This window comes from Numenius arquata, chromosome Z, assembly GCF_964106895.1.
Source record: "Numenius arquata chromosome Z, bNumArq3.hap1.1, whole genome shotgun sequence".
In the NCBI taxonomy this organism is placed as follows: domain Eukaryota; kingdom Metazoa; phylum Chordata; class Aves; order Charadriiformes; family Scolopacidae; genus Numenius; species Numenius arquata.
The window spans coordinates 32371076-32391001 of record NC_133616.1 but is presented as its reverse complement, the minus strand read 5'-3'; the positions used below and the strand labels follow the sequence as shown (position 1 = coordinate 32391001).

At 35.0% G+C, this 19926-nt stretch overlaps 1 protein-coding gene across 1 annotated transcript in view; it reads left to right on the top strand.

The window, feature by feature from the left end:
• The window catches only part of PTPRD (protein tyrosine phosphatase receptor type D), a 284383-nt gene that overhangs the window by 204905 nt on the left and 59552 nt on the right, over window positions 1-19926 (top strand). Inside the window, exons 25-26 of the mRNA XM_074165861.1 lie at window positions 7756-7853; window positions 18065-18188. Coding sequence (XP_074021962.1) covers window positions 7756-7853; window positions 18065-18188 — 222 coding nt within the window. The remainder of the gene's footprint in view (window positions 1-7755; window positions 7854-18064; window positions 18189-19926) is intronic.

The window sequence follows — 19926 nt, the reverse complement described above, 5'->3', positions numbered from 1 at the left end:
ACATCAAACGAAAAATTACGGTTCTTACATTTTAGCTTATGCCTAAAAGAGGTCATTATCTCTATACAGCTATACACTGAGTAGAGTGGATGGCTTAATGACTAGGTATATAAGCATAATTTTCTGCTGTCCATATATTTAGATGTGGAGTCTTACCTATCCATTTAGTATTCATCATAAACTAAAATAAAATGTGAGCAGGAAAAAAAAGCTGCCAAATCTTAACAACTTCATATATAAAATTAATTTATTGTAATTAATTCTATATTTACATTTAGAATGTAAGGTTATTATGAAATTGCAGAGCTTGTGGCACTTGTAGAAACCGTAATTCCACCTCACTGATCTGAAAAGAACGGGAGAGGAGTGGAAGTATACCTTTCCTTGCAGTGCTATAGTTTATCTGGGAAGTCTGCAGTTTTCTCTGAAGCTAGTTGAGCAGAACACCTGCAATCCATTTCCACAATGAGGTCTTTTTCTTTGCTGTAAACCTTTTCACAAAATGAAGTATTATTATTATTATTGTTATGAAAAATATAGTCTAGAAATCAAATTATGACCTTTTTTTCCTACTATTGTACAACCTAAGACCCTTAGGCACAGGTCATGCCATTATGTTACTCAGTATTAAGCCAAATACAAAGAAGAAAATTCCTACTCCAGGAGATTTGTCTTGCCGTGTAACACTTGCTAATTAACATGTTCTTAGTATGCAGTCTTAGCCCCAGTGTAGTCAAGGTAGAGTTCTTGTGCTACTAAAAGCAGAACATCACTTAAGTCGTATTGACTTCAATTAGTTCATTAGAAGATTTCATTAAAATCCAGCTGAATTTAACTTAGATATTTAGATCCTGCTGGAATGTTTAGCCAACTCCACACAGTAACACACTGTTAAATAACATGCAAAACAAAGCTTTTCAAGACAAATGTAGAGAAACTACAGAAAGTCTGTACATTCAGGATGCCAGTTTTGTCAGTTTTGTTTTCTTTCACTCTCAGGTGTGTGTTTTTATTTTCTACCCTGTGGCAGAAATAGGCAATAGCTGAAAGGAACTGGGGCTGATGTGGTTATGAGTTGGGTTTCTTTTACTAAGACATCTACAGTCACCTCATACAATGACCGTATCTGCTGTGTAAGATGTTACCATTTCTGAACATTACCTACAGATAAAATAAACAACAGAGTGCTGAATGTACTTTATTAATCAGAGTATGCCAAGTCAGTACAACTGCATCAGATGATTGGACATGATTGTTATTATGATGATTGATTTATTTAGAATATGGAAGTATCCACAGTTCGCTTGAAGCTTCCCAGGCACACCAGTTGCTTCCAATGGGAGGGGGAAAAAAGAGCTTATATTGAATCCATACTGTGGAGAAGTGGTAGAGAAGAAAATTTTAAATTATATTGGCGTATCCAGATTGCCGGTTTTCACTTGGAATGGTGAAATGAGACACTCCTATAAAATTCTGGCTTGTCATAAACGTTAGTACTTTAAAAGATTTCTAAACAGCCTCTTTCCAAAAATGCTAGCAACCATGTATTTTGTGTAAGGAAAGGTCTGATCAGGTATAACTACCCAAATAATTTGAAAATGAAACCGAAACCCTTGTGATAAGTTTAAATTTCTAAACACAAGTACAAAATACTTCCCATGCAGGCATAACTTTTTCAAAGAAATTGTGGGAAAGCAATATTTTATCTTTGGTGATATTTAAGGCAATGATTTAGGCACAATTATGTTGTACTTGTTGTAAGTCTCAATTCAGCATGAAGATGTCATAAAAAACCCACAGTCTAAACTACCAGCACAGCAAATGTCTTGCTTTCCTTTCACTTTATCTTGTCCTGTCAGTACAAAACTTCACCAATCTTGAACTTACTTAAAGGGTTTCCTATCATACCTTGTCCAGGAAAGATCAAATTCATCTCTGGCTTCACTCCTCATTGGATGGAGTAACTCCATACATAAATTCGACGTTTTGTTTTGACATTTGGAATAGCCCACAGTTCTGCATCTGAGAACGAGATGCCATGTCTGTATGTGTTATCCAAAAATGTATATTTGTTAGGTAAAACCATATGCCAGTGAGTGGGTCACAGCTGTGTCTAGTTGGGTTTTTTTTTGAGTAAACGTGAAAATACCCAATTCCTCAGTAGCATACAGGATTTGATTTGTAAGTCCATTATTCTTCTGTAACTGGAGTATCTGAGGAAAAGTCATTCTATTTCTTCCAGTTCTACAAGTTTCCTGTGAAATACAGGATTAAAATCGTTAACCTGGTGTGCAAATTTTAGAAGTCTCTATGCCACATGGGAGAGTGAAGATAGGGAAGGAGTAATAATTAAGCACTCACAAAAGGTTTCATCAAATGAGGAAGCCTGGCTTTACATAGAGGAAAATAACTTATGTTAAGTGGTTTGAGTGGGTTATGAGACACCCAAGGCTCAGGCAAAGACTTCAATCTGCCAATCAGCCAAAGAGCTAAATTGAGTCGTGCCTCAAAAGTGACTGTTTTTTTCCTCATTTAAGTATAAAATGTGTCACACTTACAAGTAATTTGTGTAATTGGGTGCCAATTAAACAATTATCTCATTATCTTTTATGAACTAAATAAGATGCTTTGAAGTACAAGAAAAATAAATAGAATTATTACAGCTCTGAATTAAAGACTCTGCTTTTTATTAGAAAAGTAAGTGCTCACAAAACATGTAATCCCTGAGTTCCTAAGGAAGTTCCACTAACATGTTCCCAAGGGAAGGCAGAAAAAGGGTAAAACAAGTCCACAGGAAAAAGGTGCAAATAACGAAAGTGGGGAAAGTGATGTCTGTATTTAGTCACCTGCTTTGCTAGTCAGCAGGACATTTCTTCCCTTAGTTTATCCACACAAGTTCTCTTTATGAGAATCCTTCTCTTTATGAAGGAAGTACTGTGGTTTGTCTCCATGGCAAAACCAGACTGGAATAGATTTCTCACAGTGAGCAAACCTCATATAGCTCTTCATGTGAACTTGACTCACATGAAGGATTTAGGCACCTAAAAGAGTTATAGGCTTCAGAGTGCAAATGGCACTTCTCTGATATCCCACTTCGTTGTTTTCAAACTTGGAAGCAATCAAAATCTCCTTAGTTGGGAGATGGAGTTGAAAGTTCTGCTCCTCACAAAAGTAACTTTCTTATTTTTTTCTGGAATTTAGCCAGTAGTTTTGCAACTTGTTATTGTATTGAACAGTTTTAAATCGGGGTCTGAAAACTAGGGACATCTGCCCTAGGTGGTATCCCCTTTTCTCACTGTAGATGGCTTTTACACCTTAGTCAGAGCTGGGGCTTCTGCCATGAGGCTACAGAGCCCTTAGGGCTGCTTGACGGAGCTAATTCTATGATAAAGAAGAAAAATTACTTTCATTCCAGAATAATTAATCTAGTTTTGAAGAACATACATTCTTCTGGAATGAGTGACTTTATTTTGCACTATTATATGCGCATTGGTAGCTATTTTAGAATAGCTATTGCAGAATGACATATTTCTCCAGAGCTAATCTTAAACTTAGCTTTGTACACAAGATGTAAGATCATTCTCTGGCTTAGTTCCAATTGTATGAAAAAGAAATTTTAAAGTAACACTTTTTTTTTTTTTTTGTTCAAATATACTAAATTTTCTAAGTTTTTATGGATGCCAAATTCCTACTAAATTGAGGTAATCTTTCTTTTTTTTTTTTTACCTCTTTTCTGTGTCCAGATTTTAAATACGTATTTCTTTCTACCTTCATGGTAATGGTAGATATCAGTAACAGTAACCACTGTTACAGTACTAATTCCTTCCTTTTTCTATAAAGGGACAACATCTTAATCAACACAGATTGGTGTGTGGGAGGGCTTTCTGTATTAATAAATAAAAATGAGGATGTAATAAATCAGTTTTTAAAATCATAGACTATTACTTCAATGTGGACCTGAAATACAACTCATTTAATGAAGAAATTTCTGTGAAAATAGAGTATTGCATTTTCAGTTCATCTAGATTGTAGTCTGCATGCTAGTGGCTATGCACTTTGCTTAATTTCTAACTTCTTTCTTGTTTATTGTGGCATGTCAACCTAAAGGTTCAAATTTGTAAATAAATGTCTGTTTCTTAGATGTTTTTAAAAGCCCTTATCATAAAACCCTGACAACAAACAAAATCCTAATTTAATGCACTAATGACAAGGCCAAAACACCCACTTGTTTCAGCAGGGTAAAGGAGTATGCTTAACAGGTTTAATGTCTGTTAATATGCAGATGAATTCTGACCTTGTTCTCTCAGTTTTTCCTTGAAATTGTGGCACATATGGTATCCCATGTTCCTTACGTATTTACCACAGATTAACCAGAAGATAATTCTACACTGTAATTAAACCATACATTCTCATTTAATTCATGTGGAGGGGTTACTAGTAGGCTGCATAAGATCAATCACATTTGGCAATCTTCTACCAAGTCTGGAAAAAAAAGCTTCTTATAGATATAATTTCAGCTGTCTTTTGCATGTGGTGGGTTTAGGTTTTGTTTGGTTGGTTTTTTTCTGTTTGAGTTTTTAAGTGTTTTATCTATTTTCTTATTTTAAAGAAAGTTTGAAAGCATGTTTCCAGCATGGTGTTTCTTTTGACTTTCTAGCATGTCACAGGATCTGTTGTAATTTAGCTGTATTTTGTCTTTAATTTTTTTGTGTTTTCATAGCATATGTTGATTGATGTGGAAGTGTGTCAGCAAATAAGTGTGTTTAGCTGTATTTTGGGTGGGTTTTTTGAGTCAAGTTTTTCACCTGCTGTTCACATGCGACTCACGTTCAGTCGCACATATGCTCAGATATGATGAGATCTTAAAATGCTCATTCATAGCATATTCTGTTATGATGCTTATTATGATTCATAGACTGATTACATAACAAAAGTCCTCCAGCAGTTCTTCTAAAAAGTAGCTACTTTTATCATCTCAGTAGAGCACATTTTATATATTTAAAAGATGAAAATATACCGAATGCAATTGCTTCATTTCATAAATTAACTGAAAGTATTATTTGAAGAAAGTTACTATGTGCCCAATTGTAAGTGCCTGAAATGAGTTGTGGAGAAAGGGGCTATATGCAGTCAAAATTTGCCAGTTTCTGACATTTTAAGTGGTTCTATTTTTCCCTTAGAAAAGAAAGTTTTATATCAAGTTTCATTTTGCACTAAGTGTTTAGTATGAAATCTTCCCTTTGGAATGTCCTCCTTCCTATAGAGGAGCATATAAACAAAAATAGTTTAATAAGAATGGTTGCTCAGCATCTTTAAAAAAAAAAAATCCTTCACTGTGAGCTAATTTTTGAGCTTACAAAATGTTGGTGCTTTAGTCAGGTTCATCATGTAATGAGCAAGTCTCATTCTCCTTTGTTTTATGTCCTTTATGTTTTCAGTAGAGTATTTGGACTTTTAGACATCTCCTTAGTTGAGTTTCCAGAGGCTGTTTTGTGCATGTCTGAAGTGCCTGTATGTACAAGATTGATTGATTATGATGGTCTACTGCTGTTACTAATTTGTTTCCCATTTCCGATTGGCTTTTACTTTTTACAGCTTTGAGCAGTAATTCAGTCCCCTACGCCTCCCTGATTGGCTCTGTGTCCTCCCTCTCTAGCCAAACTACCACTCAGTCCTTATATGATAATAACTCTCTCCCACGATTCGCTCGAAAAGGTCTAAACATCTTTGTCTCTATTATTTTCTCTGTTCAAGCACTGTTCTAGATGTACATCAGTCCACCTCCATTTCTGGATCAATCTAGAGTTCTCTTGTGCCTTTTCACTTACATATTTTCCATAGGGGTGCTTGATCTGGATCAATCAGTGTAATTATTAGATGACTGTCACCCATACTCATTTTGAGAATAGTCAAGTTCTATTAAGTGAATTTTCTAAGAAAATGGGAGACAACCAGAACTGATTCAAATAAATTAGTACTTATACACTGATTTGTTAATTGAAATGTATAAGAAATCTACCCGTTATATCTGCATATTATGCTTTGTTAGTTGACTGACAGCTTGCCTTAATATCTACTTTAAATAATGTCTCACCATCACAGATGTGCTATGAAGGTAATATATAAATATATGTGTATAGGGTCAGAAGAATCAGGGCCAGTGCTGCTGGACATTATTTTGGACTCTAGTATGATGCCTGAAATGTCAAAGAATCAAAAAGAAAACAAGAATTTAAAAAAAAAAAGAAAAAAGAAAAACATGCTGTAGTGTGACTGTGTTGTAACCACGCGGTCATTTTCAGCTACATTTTCAGGAAATGCAAGTTAAGTGTCTTAGGCATGCTCTTGAAATCACGGTGACAAAGCAAACTGCATTGTGCAACATGGCTTCCAGCTTGAGCCCCCTTGAGTCATCACTGTTTTCCCTTTGTAATTTCAAGAGATCATGGGGTTCACTAGCTTAATTTTTCTAGCCAGCTCTGATTTCTTCCCATAAGCAATTGAAAACTCACGTTCATTTTAGGTGTGCTAGTATAAAGCATGAAGAGAAGAATGTAAGAGCTTTGGAGAAGGGTCGTGAAGACTATTAGCGTGAAACAATTGTTCACAAATTTTTGCCTGGCAACTCCTCAGCTGGCAGATTGTTCTAGTTGACCCCACACCTTTTCTGTCTTTCTTTTGCCTTGCTGTCCCTATATTCAATTCCACACCCATCTCTATCTCTGATTCCCAGCTCTTCTTTTTCATTCAGTATCTTCATCAGTGGACAAAGATGTTTACACCTGAAGTAGATTGTAGGTACTTTTGGGGGTTGATGAATGGGGTTTCAGATTAAGCATATTTTAAGGCACTAGTGCAGTCAGTATGTATGTCCAGCCAAACTCTACAACCCCTGCCTCTACAATCTGCTACTAGTGAAAACATTTTTGAAGTTCTAATTGTCTGATGTCCAATGTTGTCTTCAGTGACTGTTGTCTAAAAGCAATGGTGCATGCTATTCTAGTCATTCACAACTGCATGTGAATGTCAGTCACCTCAAAATTTCATAAACTATTTAAGTATTTCTAATTTAGTCAGAATACATAGTCTTCTAGACCTTGTTGCATTATTATTAATCCTCAAGCTATCCATTTCATTTTTTATAATTTATTTTATAAGTTAGTTTTATGTTGGTTTGAGGTTTCTTTGTTTTATACCATTTCCTTTGCAGGTTTAGGTGTCTCCGGTTACCTCGGTAACCTTCATTCTTCAAGTTCATTTTTCTTGATTATGCATAAGTCATTTTGTTTTCTGTCAAAGCACTCTTCTTTCCCCTCTTAGGGCTCTTTCAGTGTTTGTTTCTCAGCTCACCTTTCTTCATCTAATTCAATGGAGTTTCCATTTCATGCAGGGCAGGAGAAGGAGTTTGAAATGACATTAAGAGTCATTACTCAAAGCAGAGGTCGATATCAGGTCTAACTGTCTCATTTTTCCATGCCTAGCTAACCTCATTGACTCATATCACAGTAACTCTTTCCTCCACAATAGGAATGTTAGCTTTGGGAATATGCTTGGTGACTTCTTTTCATTTGGCTTCAGAGCTCATCTATCCAGAGCATGTCCTGCTTTGAGTAACCAAACTATTTGCCTGCTTCTCTCACATGACATCTTTATTACTTACACATTTCTAGCCATTCTAACTACCGCGTTTTCTAAATTTTAGAGTTATGCCATCACTGTGGTTTACTTTAAATTCTCTTCTTTCTTGTTCAACAGGTATGGCCAGTCATCCCCCAATACCTATCTTGGAACTTGCAGATCACATTGAAAGATTGAAAGCAAATGACAATTTGAAGTTCTCACAGGAGTATGAGGTAATTTTCCCCACTTTCTTATTATTCAAATTGTTCAAACGTCATGCTTTCTGTTTCCCTAGACTTTTCTCTGATAGGTACCCATCCTGATGGTGCCAGTTTTCTATGATATTAAAACCCTAAAAATAAAAAAAAGTTCTCTGTGTAAAATGACTACATTGGTTAGATTGCTCCTTTGCTTGTAAAAATCTATTCTAAGGCTATGTTGTCAGGCAGATTCCATGGGCACATACTTGAAGTAATGTGTGAACAATACAGCATTTATTTTAATATATGCAAACATCCATCTACTCTGCGGTTAAAAGGTCCTTAGATTATTTAAAAAAAATCCAGTGTAATGTTGACAGGACATACACAGTACAAGGTCCAAAGGCACTACAGTCCACTGTGTCAATTTTGCATGGTTTAAAAGAATTTGCAATTGCCTGGTGTCTTTCTTAATACAACAGTTTCAAGACATAATATTTTCCTCCTTTAAATAATACCACATTGGTAATCTGTGAATGATGGTGTCAAAGAGCATGAAAGAATTTAACTGGAAGAGAGTAATCATTTGCAAGCCACCTTGTTAGTAATCCATGGAGTATACCTTTCCAGACAGCCATTGGTACTGTAGAGAGTAACAGCCTCTCATGTCAGTAGTTTGTGGCTAAGGGGACTTCGATAGCCATCCATTAAATACCGTAAATTATAGCTGTTTCTTCAACACCAATATGGTCTATGTCAAAAATCTGTAGATAAACTATGCACTGAACCATTAGAAAAACAATGCTTCTTTAGAGCAGCTGTGGGCAGTTATGTCAGTGATCCAAGGATTAACAGCTCCCAGGGGGATCACTGACACAGTATTTTCTTTATAGTCTGTTATGTCACTAATCCTTGCTTAAAACTCCCAAAGACTTTTTTAGCACAGTGGAGTAAAAAAACATGTTACTGTCATTTTTTTAGAGACTGAGTATTCATTGCATTTGAAGGTTCATACAAACACTGACAGTGCAATAAAAAAACACTGAAGAAGACTTTCACATGTTGGTTCCATACTAATATGTGACTGCCTGGTACAGAGATCCTGTAAATGCCCAATGTATCTTAAAAAATCTTGACAGAAAGTGTTAAAAATTAATACTAACTACTATGACAGAGAACTACAATTGCTTATTATTTAGTTGAACACATTATTCAGAAAAACCTTAAGACTGCTCTAAAGAATAATCTCATTAGATATCAAAAGGAAAATATAGTTTCAACTATTTATGGAAATAAATTCATTTGAAAAGTATCTCAGGATTGCTGTTTTACTGTCACAAACACAAAAAATGTGTGAGTGTCTTCTCATATTTCTGTGTGTAAATCCTGAGTTCTTAAGTACGAAGATTGTCGCATATAAAGAATCAGACAGGGAAATTTATGTCACAGGATGTTCACCATAAAAAAAAAAAAAAAGCTGGTAGAAATTTGGTAGAAATTTGACAATCATTTCCTGTTGTACTATGGGCAAATTCCTTGGAAAATCTGTGTGGGAAATTCTATTTAATAAATAAAAAACACCATTAGAAGTCATGTAATGTAGTACAACTTCCATAAAAATAAACAATGCACCTTTATTACATCTTGAGCATGTTGTGGAGATGACATGCTTCTTTTTATGCTGTAATATAACTTAAAAGTTTTGGTGTTTCATATTTCCTTTACTATTTATATCATTAAAATCATCTTGAGATGATAATCTTAACTATTTATAGCCAGCATTGTGAAGACACATTAAATCATTAAATTGTTAGTATCTGTCCCTCCAGAACTTTGTATCAGTCTGTGTAAACAGGCCAGCTTTCACATTCTATTTTATATTTTTTTACAAAACATACCATCTGAGGCAGAATGATTGGACATTCAAGATTAAAATGTGGGCAGTTGTAGGTCACATCAAGCATCATTCACATTGCTTTGCCCAAGGGGGTTCAACATTTACCTTTGGAATCCCAGCTTTAGAGATACCACTTAATTTCCATCTAGTCCAATGTTCATGCATTTTGAAACAGAATTAGTGAAAAGCACTGCTCTTTGATTTCATGGTTTAGTCTAGGCAGTGGACTAAGGCTGCAGTTTGATGATCACTGTAAGTCATCTCCGTGTCTTGGCTATGCATTCCTGTTGTCTCTCTTGTGCCAATTCTGGCACTAGCACATATGCAGCTGTTCAAGGATTATCTCAGGAAATAGATTCAGCTGAAAACTAATTGTTTTATTTTTCTTTGCTGTTTTCGGTTGAGTCAATTCCCTGAACTAGCTTACCACATGGTTGCATGAACTTTAGTGCCAGCACAAGTGAGTTGGTGGGAACATTTGTGGTTGGGGATTGGGACCTCTTTCAGCAGCAGTCCTCACTAATGTCCCTTAAAAGCAGCTATCCGATTCTGAGGCAGAAATGGGTACAGATGGTAGCAGTTCAGTTATTATTGCCTCAGATTACATTTGAACTAATGACACAGAAGGAAAAAGAGATATTTTTCACCCTTAAGAGCTAAAGGTGTAGCATGTAGCAGAAAACCACTGACCTTTATTGATAGTAATAAAATCCTCCAGATAATTCCTGTTTTGGAAAACAAATATTTTTCATCAGTTACAACTGATGATTTTTATTTCTTTTTTCATAATGCCCTTTCTTTTTTGGCACTCCATTATTTTATTTTACCTTTTATGGAATTTCTTACATTTCAGGGATGAAATTCTTCAAACAACAGACTGATAGTATACAACAACTGTTCTGACATCTTTATGATACGAAAAAATAAATTTTAAATACACAATTTCCTGATGAACACTGACTTCTAATCCAGCTTGTAGGATTTCTTTCAGGAGGTTAGCTCCATTTCAAATGGATGTTTTAATTATTTTTTAGAACACCCTACTTTAGTTGCCACTTCAAAAGAATTACTTGTTTCACAACTCAAACACATCTGCTCATATTATATGCACCCTTTTCAGGTATTCAGAAGTATTTGAATACTTGCTCCTATTCCATCCTTGCCCCTGTACCATCCACTGCCTTTTGATCAGAATTTCTGATCAAAATTGCATACAAGTTTGTTTTTCTCCTTTTGGAAGAATATCACTTCCTTGCCTGTTCCCACTTTCTCTTCAGAGAGACAGGAACCTCCCCATCTCTTCACTACTTCCAAAAGAGAGAAAAAGTTTTCTTACAGAAGGCACACATCTACATGCTCGCTCCTCTGATGATTTATACACTCTGACATAACTTGCTAATGAAACCTCCTAGTGGCCTCCTAGGGAAGGTGGAGGAAAATTTCTTTGTAGACTTGGACTGTGAGTGTATTCTCCAGTGGAGATCATCTTCCAGCGCAGATCATCTTCCAGCTGTGTAATGTTTTCTAAGCTTCAATGTCATTGATCAGAAGAGTTCCTACTTCTACAAGTCTTCAGAAACTGTTTCATAGTGACTTGTTCAGGGCTTCTCCTACCCCAGCTCTTACAGGGGATGATCATGAGAACAGTGGAGACTTCTATAATTATGCTTCTCTCACAACTTTACCTTGAATACCAGATTTCATGTGAGAACAGGAGCCAAGCCTTAAAGATTTTTACTATTGCAAAGTTTAAATAAAATAATTCACCTGTTGGATAAAGTGGTTTTGTAGTTTTAGCATAGATAGTGCTCTTCTCAGTAAAGTGCATTTCTACTTAAAAATAAATTTTTCATAATTTTTATTTATTTATTATTTTTTATTATTCGCTTGCCATCCCCAAGCCTTAGCAAATGTTGGTTTACCTTGTTAACACAACATATCCTTTATGTCACATAGTTCTTTTGTATTCCCTAACCTAAAGACAAGGTTCTTGACCACGACTGATTATTGTGAAGCTTTTTCTGAGTTTGGCAGTTTCAGTGGGTTTTTTATGTAATACAAGGCTCCATATGGACTTGACAGCTGCTAAGTAGAAAGCCATATTCGTAGGAAACTGACCTTTATATCATATCTCCTTCTTAACTCAGGCTTCAGAATTTAACAATAAAAAGTGGTCATGGAGATGCACTGATGTTCTGCCTACTTTATGCAATACACTAGATGTATTTGTGAAGTCATTTCCTCCTGTATCATAGAATAGAAAATCTGTTCCTCCAAAACAGATTGCTGTGTCTTGTGTAAAATAGTTTCACACTTATTATCCGAGATATGTAGGCATAGCTTTACACCCTCAAGGAAGTAGATTCGGATTCACACCATTTTTTTGTGACAACCTTTCACTGCAACACAAAAATTACGTTACTGTCCTCATTGTGTTACTGTATGATTTACTGTGTATATGTGTGCGTGCACTGGTTAACTAATGTTATGAGAAGTTGTATATAATTTTATTGGTTTTCCTCATCAGGCTCTTTTTGTACATTACAGCCAGTCTTCTGCTTTAACACTGAATATTGGAAAAGATGAAGATGCGTTTTGACTCTGTGCCACACTGCTGTACTGTTACAAGTTTTATTGTAGCTTTTCAGTATCAGTGGGTAGGACTTGTGATGAGAAGACAATTTACTGAATATAGTACGTTTTTCTTTTTGTATCTCAAGCTGCAACAAGATAAACACTGGACACTAAAACATAATAAATTTTATATAATAGAAGCACATATAAAGCTTGTTATTGATATAAAACACTTTAAAAGTCCATGAAGAGCAGATAACCTACTGAATGAATCTGTACCAAAGAAACAGCTGCATTTAACTGCCGTATCATTACAGATAATAGTGACTCATATGCAAAAATCAATTTCTTCTCAACAAAAATTTGTTTTCTATTCTTTAGCTTTGCAATAATTTCCTCTTTCTAATATTAGAAACATCATTTATTGGTACTCTTTACTTTCACAGGATGTGTTCCATTTATTGAGAAACAATTAGTGTAGTCAGTGAACGATGAAAAGTTGTTTTCTTATTAATAGTGCATATGCTGTTGCATTCACCTATGTTGTTTGGTGCTTAGTTCCACCTAGACAAGTATCCCAGTGACCAGGATAGTTATAATAGAGAATCTCTAAGACATAATGCAGGAATCTGAAGTGGCACTAGTCAAGATTTATAGTAGTGTATTATCTCCTTCCTTTATGCCATAAATGCTTCCTTGGGATAATAGCATTTGTTTATGCTTATGTAATTAAAAGAATTTTCAGACAAAAGCTGGTGTTATCCTATTAGGATGCTAGGTTTTGGTCTGATACCTAATGCTATTTTTCCAAGGAATTGCACAGGGTCAGCTTAAATAGTGAAGTAAAAATATAAATAATAAATGTCAGGTTTATTTTGCCAACTGGAAACATTAATATATGTAGGAAAAGTAGTCCACTTCTTATAGCAAGAAAAATTATTCAAGGACATGTAGGTCATTATAGGTAAAACTGAGTTTTGTGGGGGCTGTTTAGAAATACTCATTTGCAATATTTTTAGGGGGTTTATGGAGGGAAATGGAGAAATCACTGAAGAAACTAATTCCTTTACTCCTCTCTTAAAAGAATAAAAGTTGACAGTGCTTTAAAAATAAGTTGAAAATTTAAAGCAGCCTCAGTGTCTCATGAGACAAAGTTTAGTGTTCAAGAGCTGCTGTATTTTATGTACTATATAAAACAAAACAGCATGATGCTTTAATCACAAAAATATTTAAACTAAGCAAGGTTTTTCATTAATCAAGTATTATTCTGCTCCTGAAATTTATTTTTTACCAGAAGTTGAGTGTAAACCTCTGTTATTGACATAAAATTATTTCCGCCACAACTGGTTATGGTATCACAGACAAAGGATTTTAATTGCAGATGGGGAATAAACAGATTATGCTTAAAAGAGAAGGTAGAGAAATATAAAGCAGTAGGAATTCTTCATAAAAGTTAGGTTTTCTAAAGCTTTTTATGTAATAGAGACTGCCCTTCAAAGATTTGTTTAAATAATGGTTATTTTCCTCTTTAAGTATACTTTAGTTATACGCATATATAGCTTGTTTCCGTTGAAATAAAGTTTTACATGATCTCATTTGGTCATAGAAATATTAGCTTGATATTGTAGAGGAAATATCTTTGGTCTTGAGAGGAGTCTGGCAAAACCTACAAATTTCTAGCTGCTCTTGAACATCTGAGTCATTTTCCTTCAAGAGTCAACAGGAAATGTCTCTTCTGTGCTTTTTAAACTGTTTTTAATGCCAGAATACAAACTTATATTTGAATTCCAAAGAAGATTTAATAATGCAAAAAATATGGGTTTTTCCCACTGTATCACTTGAAAATGCCAGCCTTTACAGTGTGATGTGAAAAACTCTGCCTTAATAAGAAACCATAATTCCAATTGGCAAGTTACTATGATCATGTATTAACATTCATGCATCCAGCATTCATATTTTGGTAATGCAGTATGTAAATCTCTTTCTATTAGCAAGTTTCCTGCATAATACAACAGCATCCTGTTACGGATTCATCAGCTATGATATGAAATCATCATAATCATTGGCATTGATAAAAGAGGGTCAAATTATTAATTTTTGTGGGTAGCTGACTACTTTCTCCAGTTATGCAGAGTTTATTTGCATTGACATCCTCTCAAATTTGTCTTTTTCATTCTTTTTTCTCTACCTGGTCTTGGGTATCTCTCTGACCCAGAACTTTTTGATGATTTAATTTGAGCCTCAAGCACAGTGCCTACAGCGCTGGGAAATTCTCTGCAGGAATTGCTTCCTTTCTGTTCTGGGCTTGTGAAACCTATGCAGTAACTCACAATGCCCATGAGACACTAAGGATCAGACCTGCTGGCTATTAATTTGCTGGCATAGTGACCCTTAGTAGAGCACTGTTCCAGGACAGGCAGACATATGTCAGCTTACACCAGGAAGGGTGGCATTTTGTCATACTCATTCCTTCCCCAGTAGTGTACCACAATATACTCCTGGGAGAGTCATGATCACAGCAGAAAGCATTTGCCTCTTGTTTAAGTAGCATAAGGAAAACTTCACAATGAGCAGGTACAGAGTTTACCTGTACCTGTTTGTTAGAAATTCTTCTAGAAACACGTTTTGGTTACCATGATTCATAGTCAAAGGACTATTTTATAGATGGAGCATTGTACTAGTAAAAGTTGTCCTAGTCTTTTCCCAGTAACAGAACAGACTTTTTTTCAGCACCCAACCATTTAGAACATAATAGCTGAAAGATTAGTCAAAGCATGGGAGGCTAATAACAGTATTACAGATACCTTCATTTCTTTTGCACAAAACACCCATACTACACCGTTATGCTCTGAAGAAATGCAGTTCTTTGTTAATGACAGCTTTATTGAAGGCAAGCTTTCAGAATGAATATACTAGAAATCCTATTAAAGTGCCATTCATTAAACCATTAAAGTACTCATTAAAAATGTTAGTACAGACTTGTTATTCATGAGTTATTGGTCTTTCACACTTCTGAAATGTGTCTGCCAATACCACTCTACTCTCTGTTCCAGTGTGGCTATTAAATCTGAGGAAATATAGATTAACTTTCTTTTGCCAAATCGGTGCTTTGTGGGAGGATAGTAAGGCCACAAAGTGGTTCAGATTGGTGAGAAAAACAGGAAAGATTAAAGTTCAGTCCATTTTCTTGGCTTTGACATAATTTATGTTAACTATGCCTGCATGCAGGCCTAAATATTAATCACTGAATTACACCATCTGGCCATATGTCATACAGAGAAGTGAATGGGGAATAAAGTATGCTGCTGTGATGAACATATCCTCATCTACTTCTACAAATAGCTGACAGAGAAAGCTGCTGTTTGATTTATATTTTTTTGGTATCAAAAAGCAGCTTTAGGTCACTTAAACAGTAAGGAGTGAAAAGAGCAAGAACAATACTGAACAGTTGAAGCTAAGCTTTAAAAGTAAAGTACTCTTAATAATCTATAAATTCACATTAACGGTAGATATAATATAGACCTGAAGCTCTTTCTCATAATGGGTAAGAATCTACTTGGACTGTAATTTTCTAAGTGCTAACTGTATATGCAGAAATGCACTTAACTTTATGTTTGCAAGTGGTTGTAATTATGAATAGATAATTTCTGGGTTTTTAAATTTGTGTACATCCTTTTTATTTTTGATAAGATAATGCCTGAATCCTGCAGTCCAGGTTCAAAACTAGCAAGATGTTATTCAGCCAGTTTATTCTGTTATTTTCTAGTTTTTTTGTCAAGTGTGGAGAGAAAGCATATGTGACATCTTATATTGTGAAGCAATTTCCAGAATATTTGATCACTGTAAGTAAAAGCCTAAAAGATCAGACTGAGTGCCTCCTTTGGTTACATATCTAGAACTGGGCAGGGCAGTTCTTGCCTCTTTCTGGGGCAGTGGGTTGCTCTAGCATATTTGCATATATGCCTCTCAAAAAGTTCTGAGTAGGTACTCACAGATAGTGTAGATGTGCTTTGTTCCTGGTCAAATAATTGGTTTTATTTCAAAATATCTGTAGAGTATAGTGCGCTAATATATTGAGAGCATCTTCCATTTATTTTGAAATTACTATGTTTATGTTCTAAATTATTAATAGAATTCTGAGCTAGACCCATACTAATTACTTTCTAAAGTACTGAAAACATGACCTGCAGATATCCTGCACAAGTTATCTTACTCACCTCCATTCACTCAAAAAAGAAAAGAGGGGAGATTCTTGCTGAGAGAAATCATTATGTAAATTTGATTGCTTTTCAAGTCATACAGTGTAGATAAATTGCTGGTCAGCTGAAGAAGAGGTATATTAACATGTCTTAAATATACTATATATGTATATGACTTCTTTTCCCAGTGCTGATGGAAATGTGGTCAATTCTTTCTCTTCACATTAGATTAAATATATAGCGCTTACCAGTAAAGATAAAAATATTTGCATTTTAAAATGAAGCAGTGCTTACCTGTTTCAAGATTGTATCAGCCATCCATCTCAGAGGATGGTAAAACATTACTGTGATGAAACTAAATTGTAACAAAACAGAATAAAAATTGATAAATAGGAATTTCACTGTATAGTCATAAAAAGTAATATTTTGGTGGAAGAAGGACCAATCCCTAAAACTGGAAGGATCAGGTTGCTATGTTTATAGTTAAGCTCAGCACAGAAGTGATGTCTAGTTTTGAAGTGGCAGAATACAAATTGGGTATTACAGCAACCTGCCATAGAGAGCTGCTGACTCTTACCAGGTTTAAGCAAAGAGCATGAGCCGCAAACCATAGTTGCATATAGATGTTGGTGAAACAATTTTAAGGTCTCTAATGTTACAGAAAGGGAAAGTAAAACAATACGTGATTATCTCAGAATGAGATCACCTTTCATACGGGGCATAAACAGGTGCCATCTGTTATGTGTATTTTTTATTTTCCCCAGCTGTATGTATACCTCAACCATAGAGGTAAAAGTAAGTAGTAGAGCCTGAAGTCTTCCTAATGGTGAAGGATGAAGTGCAGGACAAGCTTCAGTAACTCCACCCTGGAACATGAAGGAAGCAGGAAATAAAGAGTGATTCTAGAACCATATAGTTATGTGTATAAATAAGAGATCGTTAACATTTCAAATATGCCTGAATTGCTCTCGTATTTATGACTCAAGGAAATAAAAATCAAGTCTCTTTATGTTTTCCCTGGATGATATGCAGTTGATTCCCTGAGCAATACTGGTATCATGTGTTGGCCTGGCATCAAAATGGAAAAACAGAAACAACATTATTTTTCTTCTGGAAAACTTCTTCAGGAACATTTGGAGTTTATTTAGTAAACAGGACACTGAATTGTTTGAACATGTGCACTTAGTAATAGAGAAAACCAAAAATATTTATTCCCCTCTATCCCAGTTTTTGAGATTTCTGACATTTTTTTCATTCTCAGTTATGTTAGAACCCCTCCCTTGCCAAATTGAGTAAAAAGATAAAAAGATGGATAGCATACCCTTGCTTTTCTGAAAAGAAAGCCTTGGATTTGAAAAGCTTATGGTTTAAATTCCTGATGGAAATTTCAGATGCATAAATACGAAATGTTTTATATGTTATATATGTTACAATGTGTCCCAAAGTCATAATTTTCTTTCAAAGGCAAAATATTTCCAGACTAAACTACGGGAGCATATGGTTTGTAATCATTATAAATACAAGTACCCAGTGCTTAGCTAAAAGTTTCCTTTTCTTCTCTTTCTCTCTTGAAGTCTATTGATCCCGGTCAGCAGTTCACATGGGAACACTCTAACCTGGAAGTAAACAAACCAAAGAATAGATACGCGAATGTAATTGCATATGACCATTCTCGTGTTCTACTCTCAGCAATAGAAGGTAAGGAGACCTTTAAACTTAAACTAATTAAATCCTACAATCCAGTATAATTTTACCTCCTGATATCTTTGCATGTTAATATACATAAGTGTCAACTGAAATGCTTCCAGTAAATTCCTATAATGACAATCCGTTTCTGATGTTTGTTCTCAGTAATTTATTATGAAAATTCACTAAAATTGACACGGGGTCACATATAGCACTGAATGCATCAGTCCCTGTGTGTATACCAACATGTTATCGAAAGTAAATTATCACTACTCTTTACTTACACTAATCCTAGAAAGCAAATATAGCAGTAGCCATGCATGAATTATGTTTTTGTTGATCAATGACATTATTAACTTATGTGATTATTGAGTTTCATTTGCTAAATCCTGAAAAAAATCACTTCAGCTTTATGTTCTCAGGGAGAATTTTGAGAAATCTCTGTTGAAACTTCCCTTTTTTTCTTGTCATTTACAGTATGAATGTTAGACAAGAATGTTTAAACAAATGCCCATACACAGACATTGTTGGAACTTCAGTATTTCACCACCAAAAGATTGGCAGAGGGCTATAATGAGAGCTAGATATATCTTTCTTCATCAAAAACCTTTCCAAAAAGTTGTACATTTTAAAGTTTTAACCAAAGCAAACTGTCCAAGGTGATCAGCCCTGGGTATTGTGTCTGTTTTACCAAGCGCTAAAGCAACGGGAAGCACTGGTTTTCACTCAGAGGATTTATTTTTCTTACCAGTTTTGCCTTACTGTTAACCTGCTTCCTGGGATGAAGACACATTTCCAATTTATTCTCTTGGTTGACAGTCAGGTATTAATGATGGCCAATGTAATCAATTATATATTTAAGTGAAACAATTTAAATGAAAATAAAATTTACCTTTAGTAGCTCTGACAGGAGTTGCATATGATACATAAGATGTAGGGAACTGTATTCAAGGTCATAATTATTTCATTCCTAACATGCTACAAGTTAAACTGCAAGATGTTTTGATTAATAGTAACAAACACCTTCTTATCTTTGGTTACTCCAGACCTGAAGACAGTGGATAGAGGAGGGACAATATTTCTAGGTGTAATCCATTTTAATATTAGCTGCTTGATGAAGAAAAAGGCAATCCCACTGATTGAAGTTTAGATCTTCCCTTATTTATTGCAGCTGCATACTGTGGGCTTTGATAACACAGATAAGAGCTTCTCAAATATATTAGAAAATTTAAATGATTGCTTTGGAGAATTTGCATATGACAATCTGCTTACGTTTCTTCTGCCTCTGCAGCTTATATAGCAGTTCTCACAAGATTTTTTGTAACATCATTTAAAATTTCTCACATTGCCTTGTAGAAGAATATAGCTGTGTAGAAACCTGCTGCTACCTGGTAGAACTGCTTGTCTCAACACTGAAGAGAGGGTGCTTTTATTACCATTATATGTGATGTAATTCAAGAAAAAAATCCCTTTCTGTGTCGGTGGTCCAGACAAGAGAACTAAGTACTTGGTCAGAAAAGGCCAAGAACAGGAATTGGGCATCCGTTCTAAATTGTTATGTAAAGTTCTTTGGAACAAAATGTGTAACTCAGAAGTAAGTCTATATGACAGAAGACTCAAGATTTTCACAGGATGTTTTATGGAAAAAGAGTTGTGTAATGGGAGAAAGAAGAAGAGGAAAAATACAATTGCAAATAAATGTATTTGTAAATTTATGTCAGATATCTGGTAAGAAGTTCTGCCAGCTTCC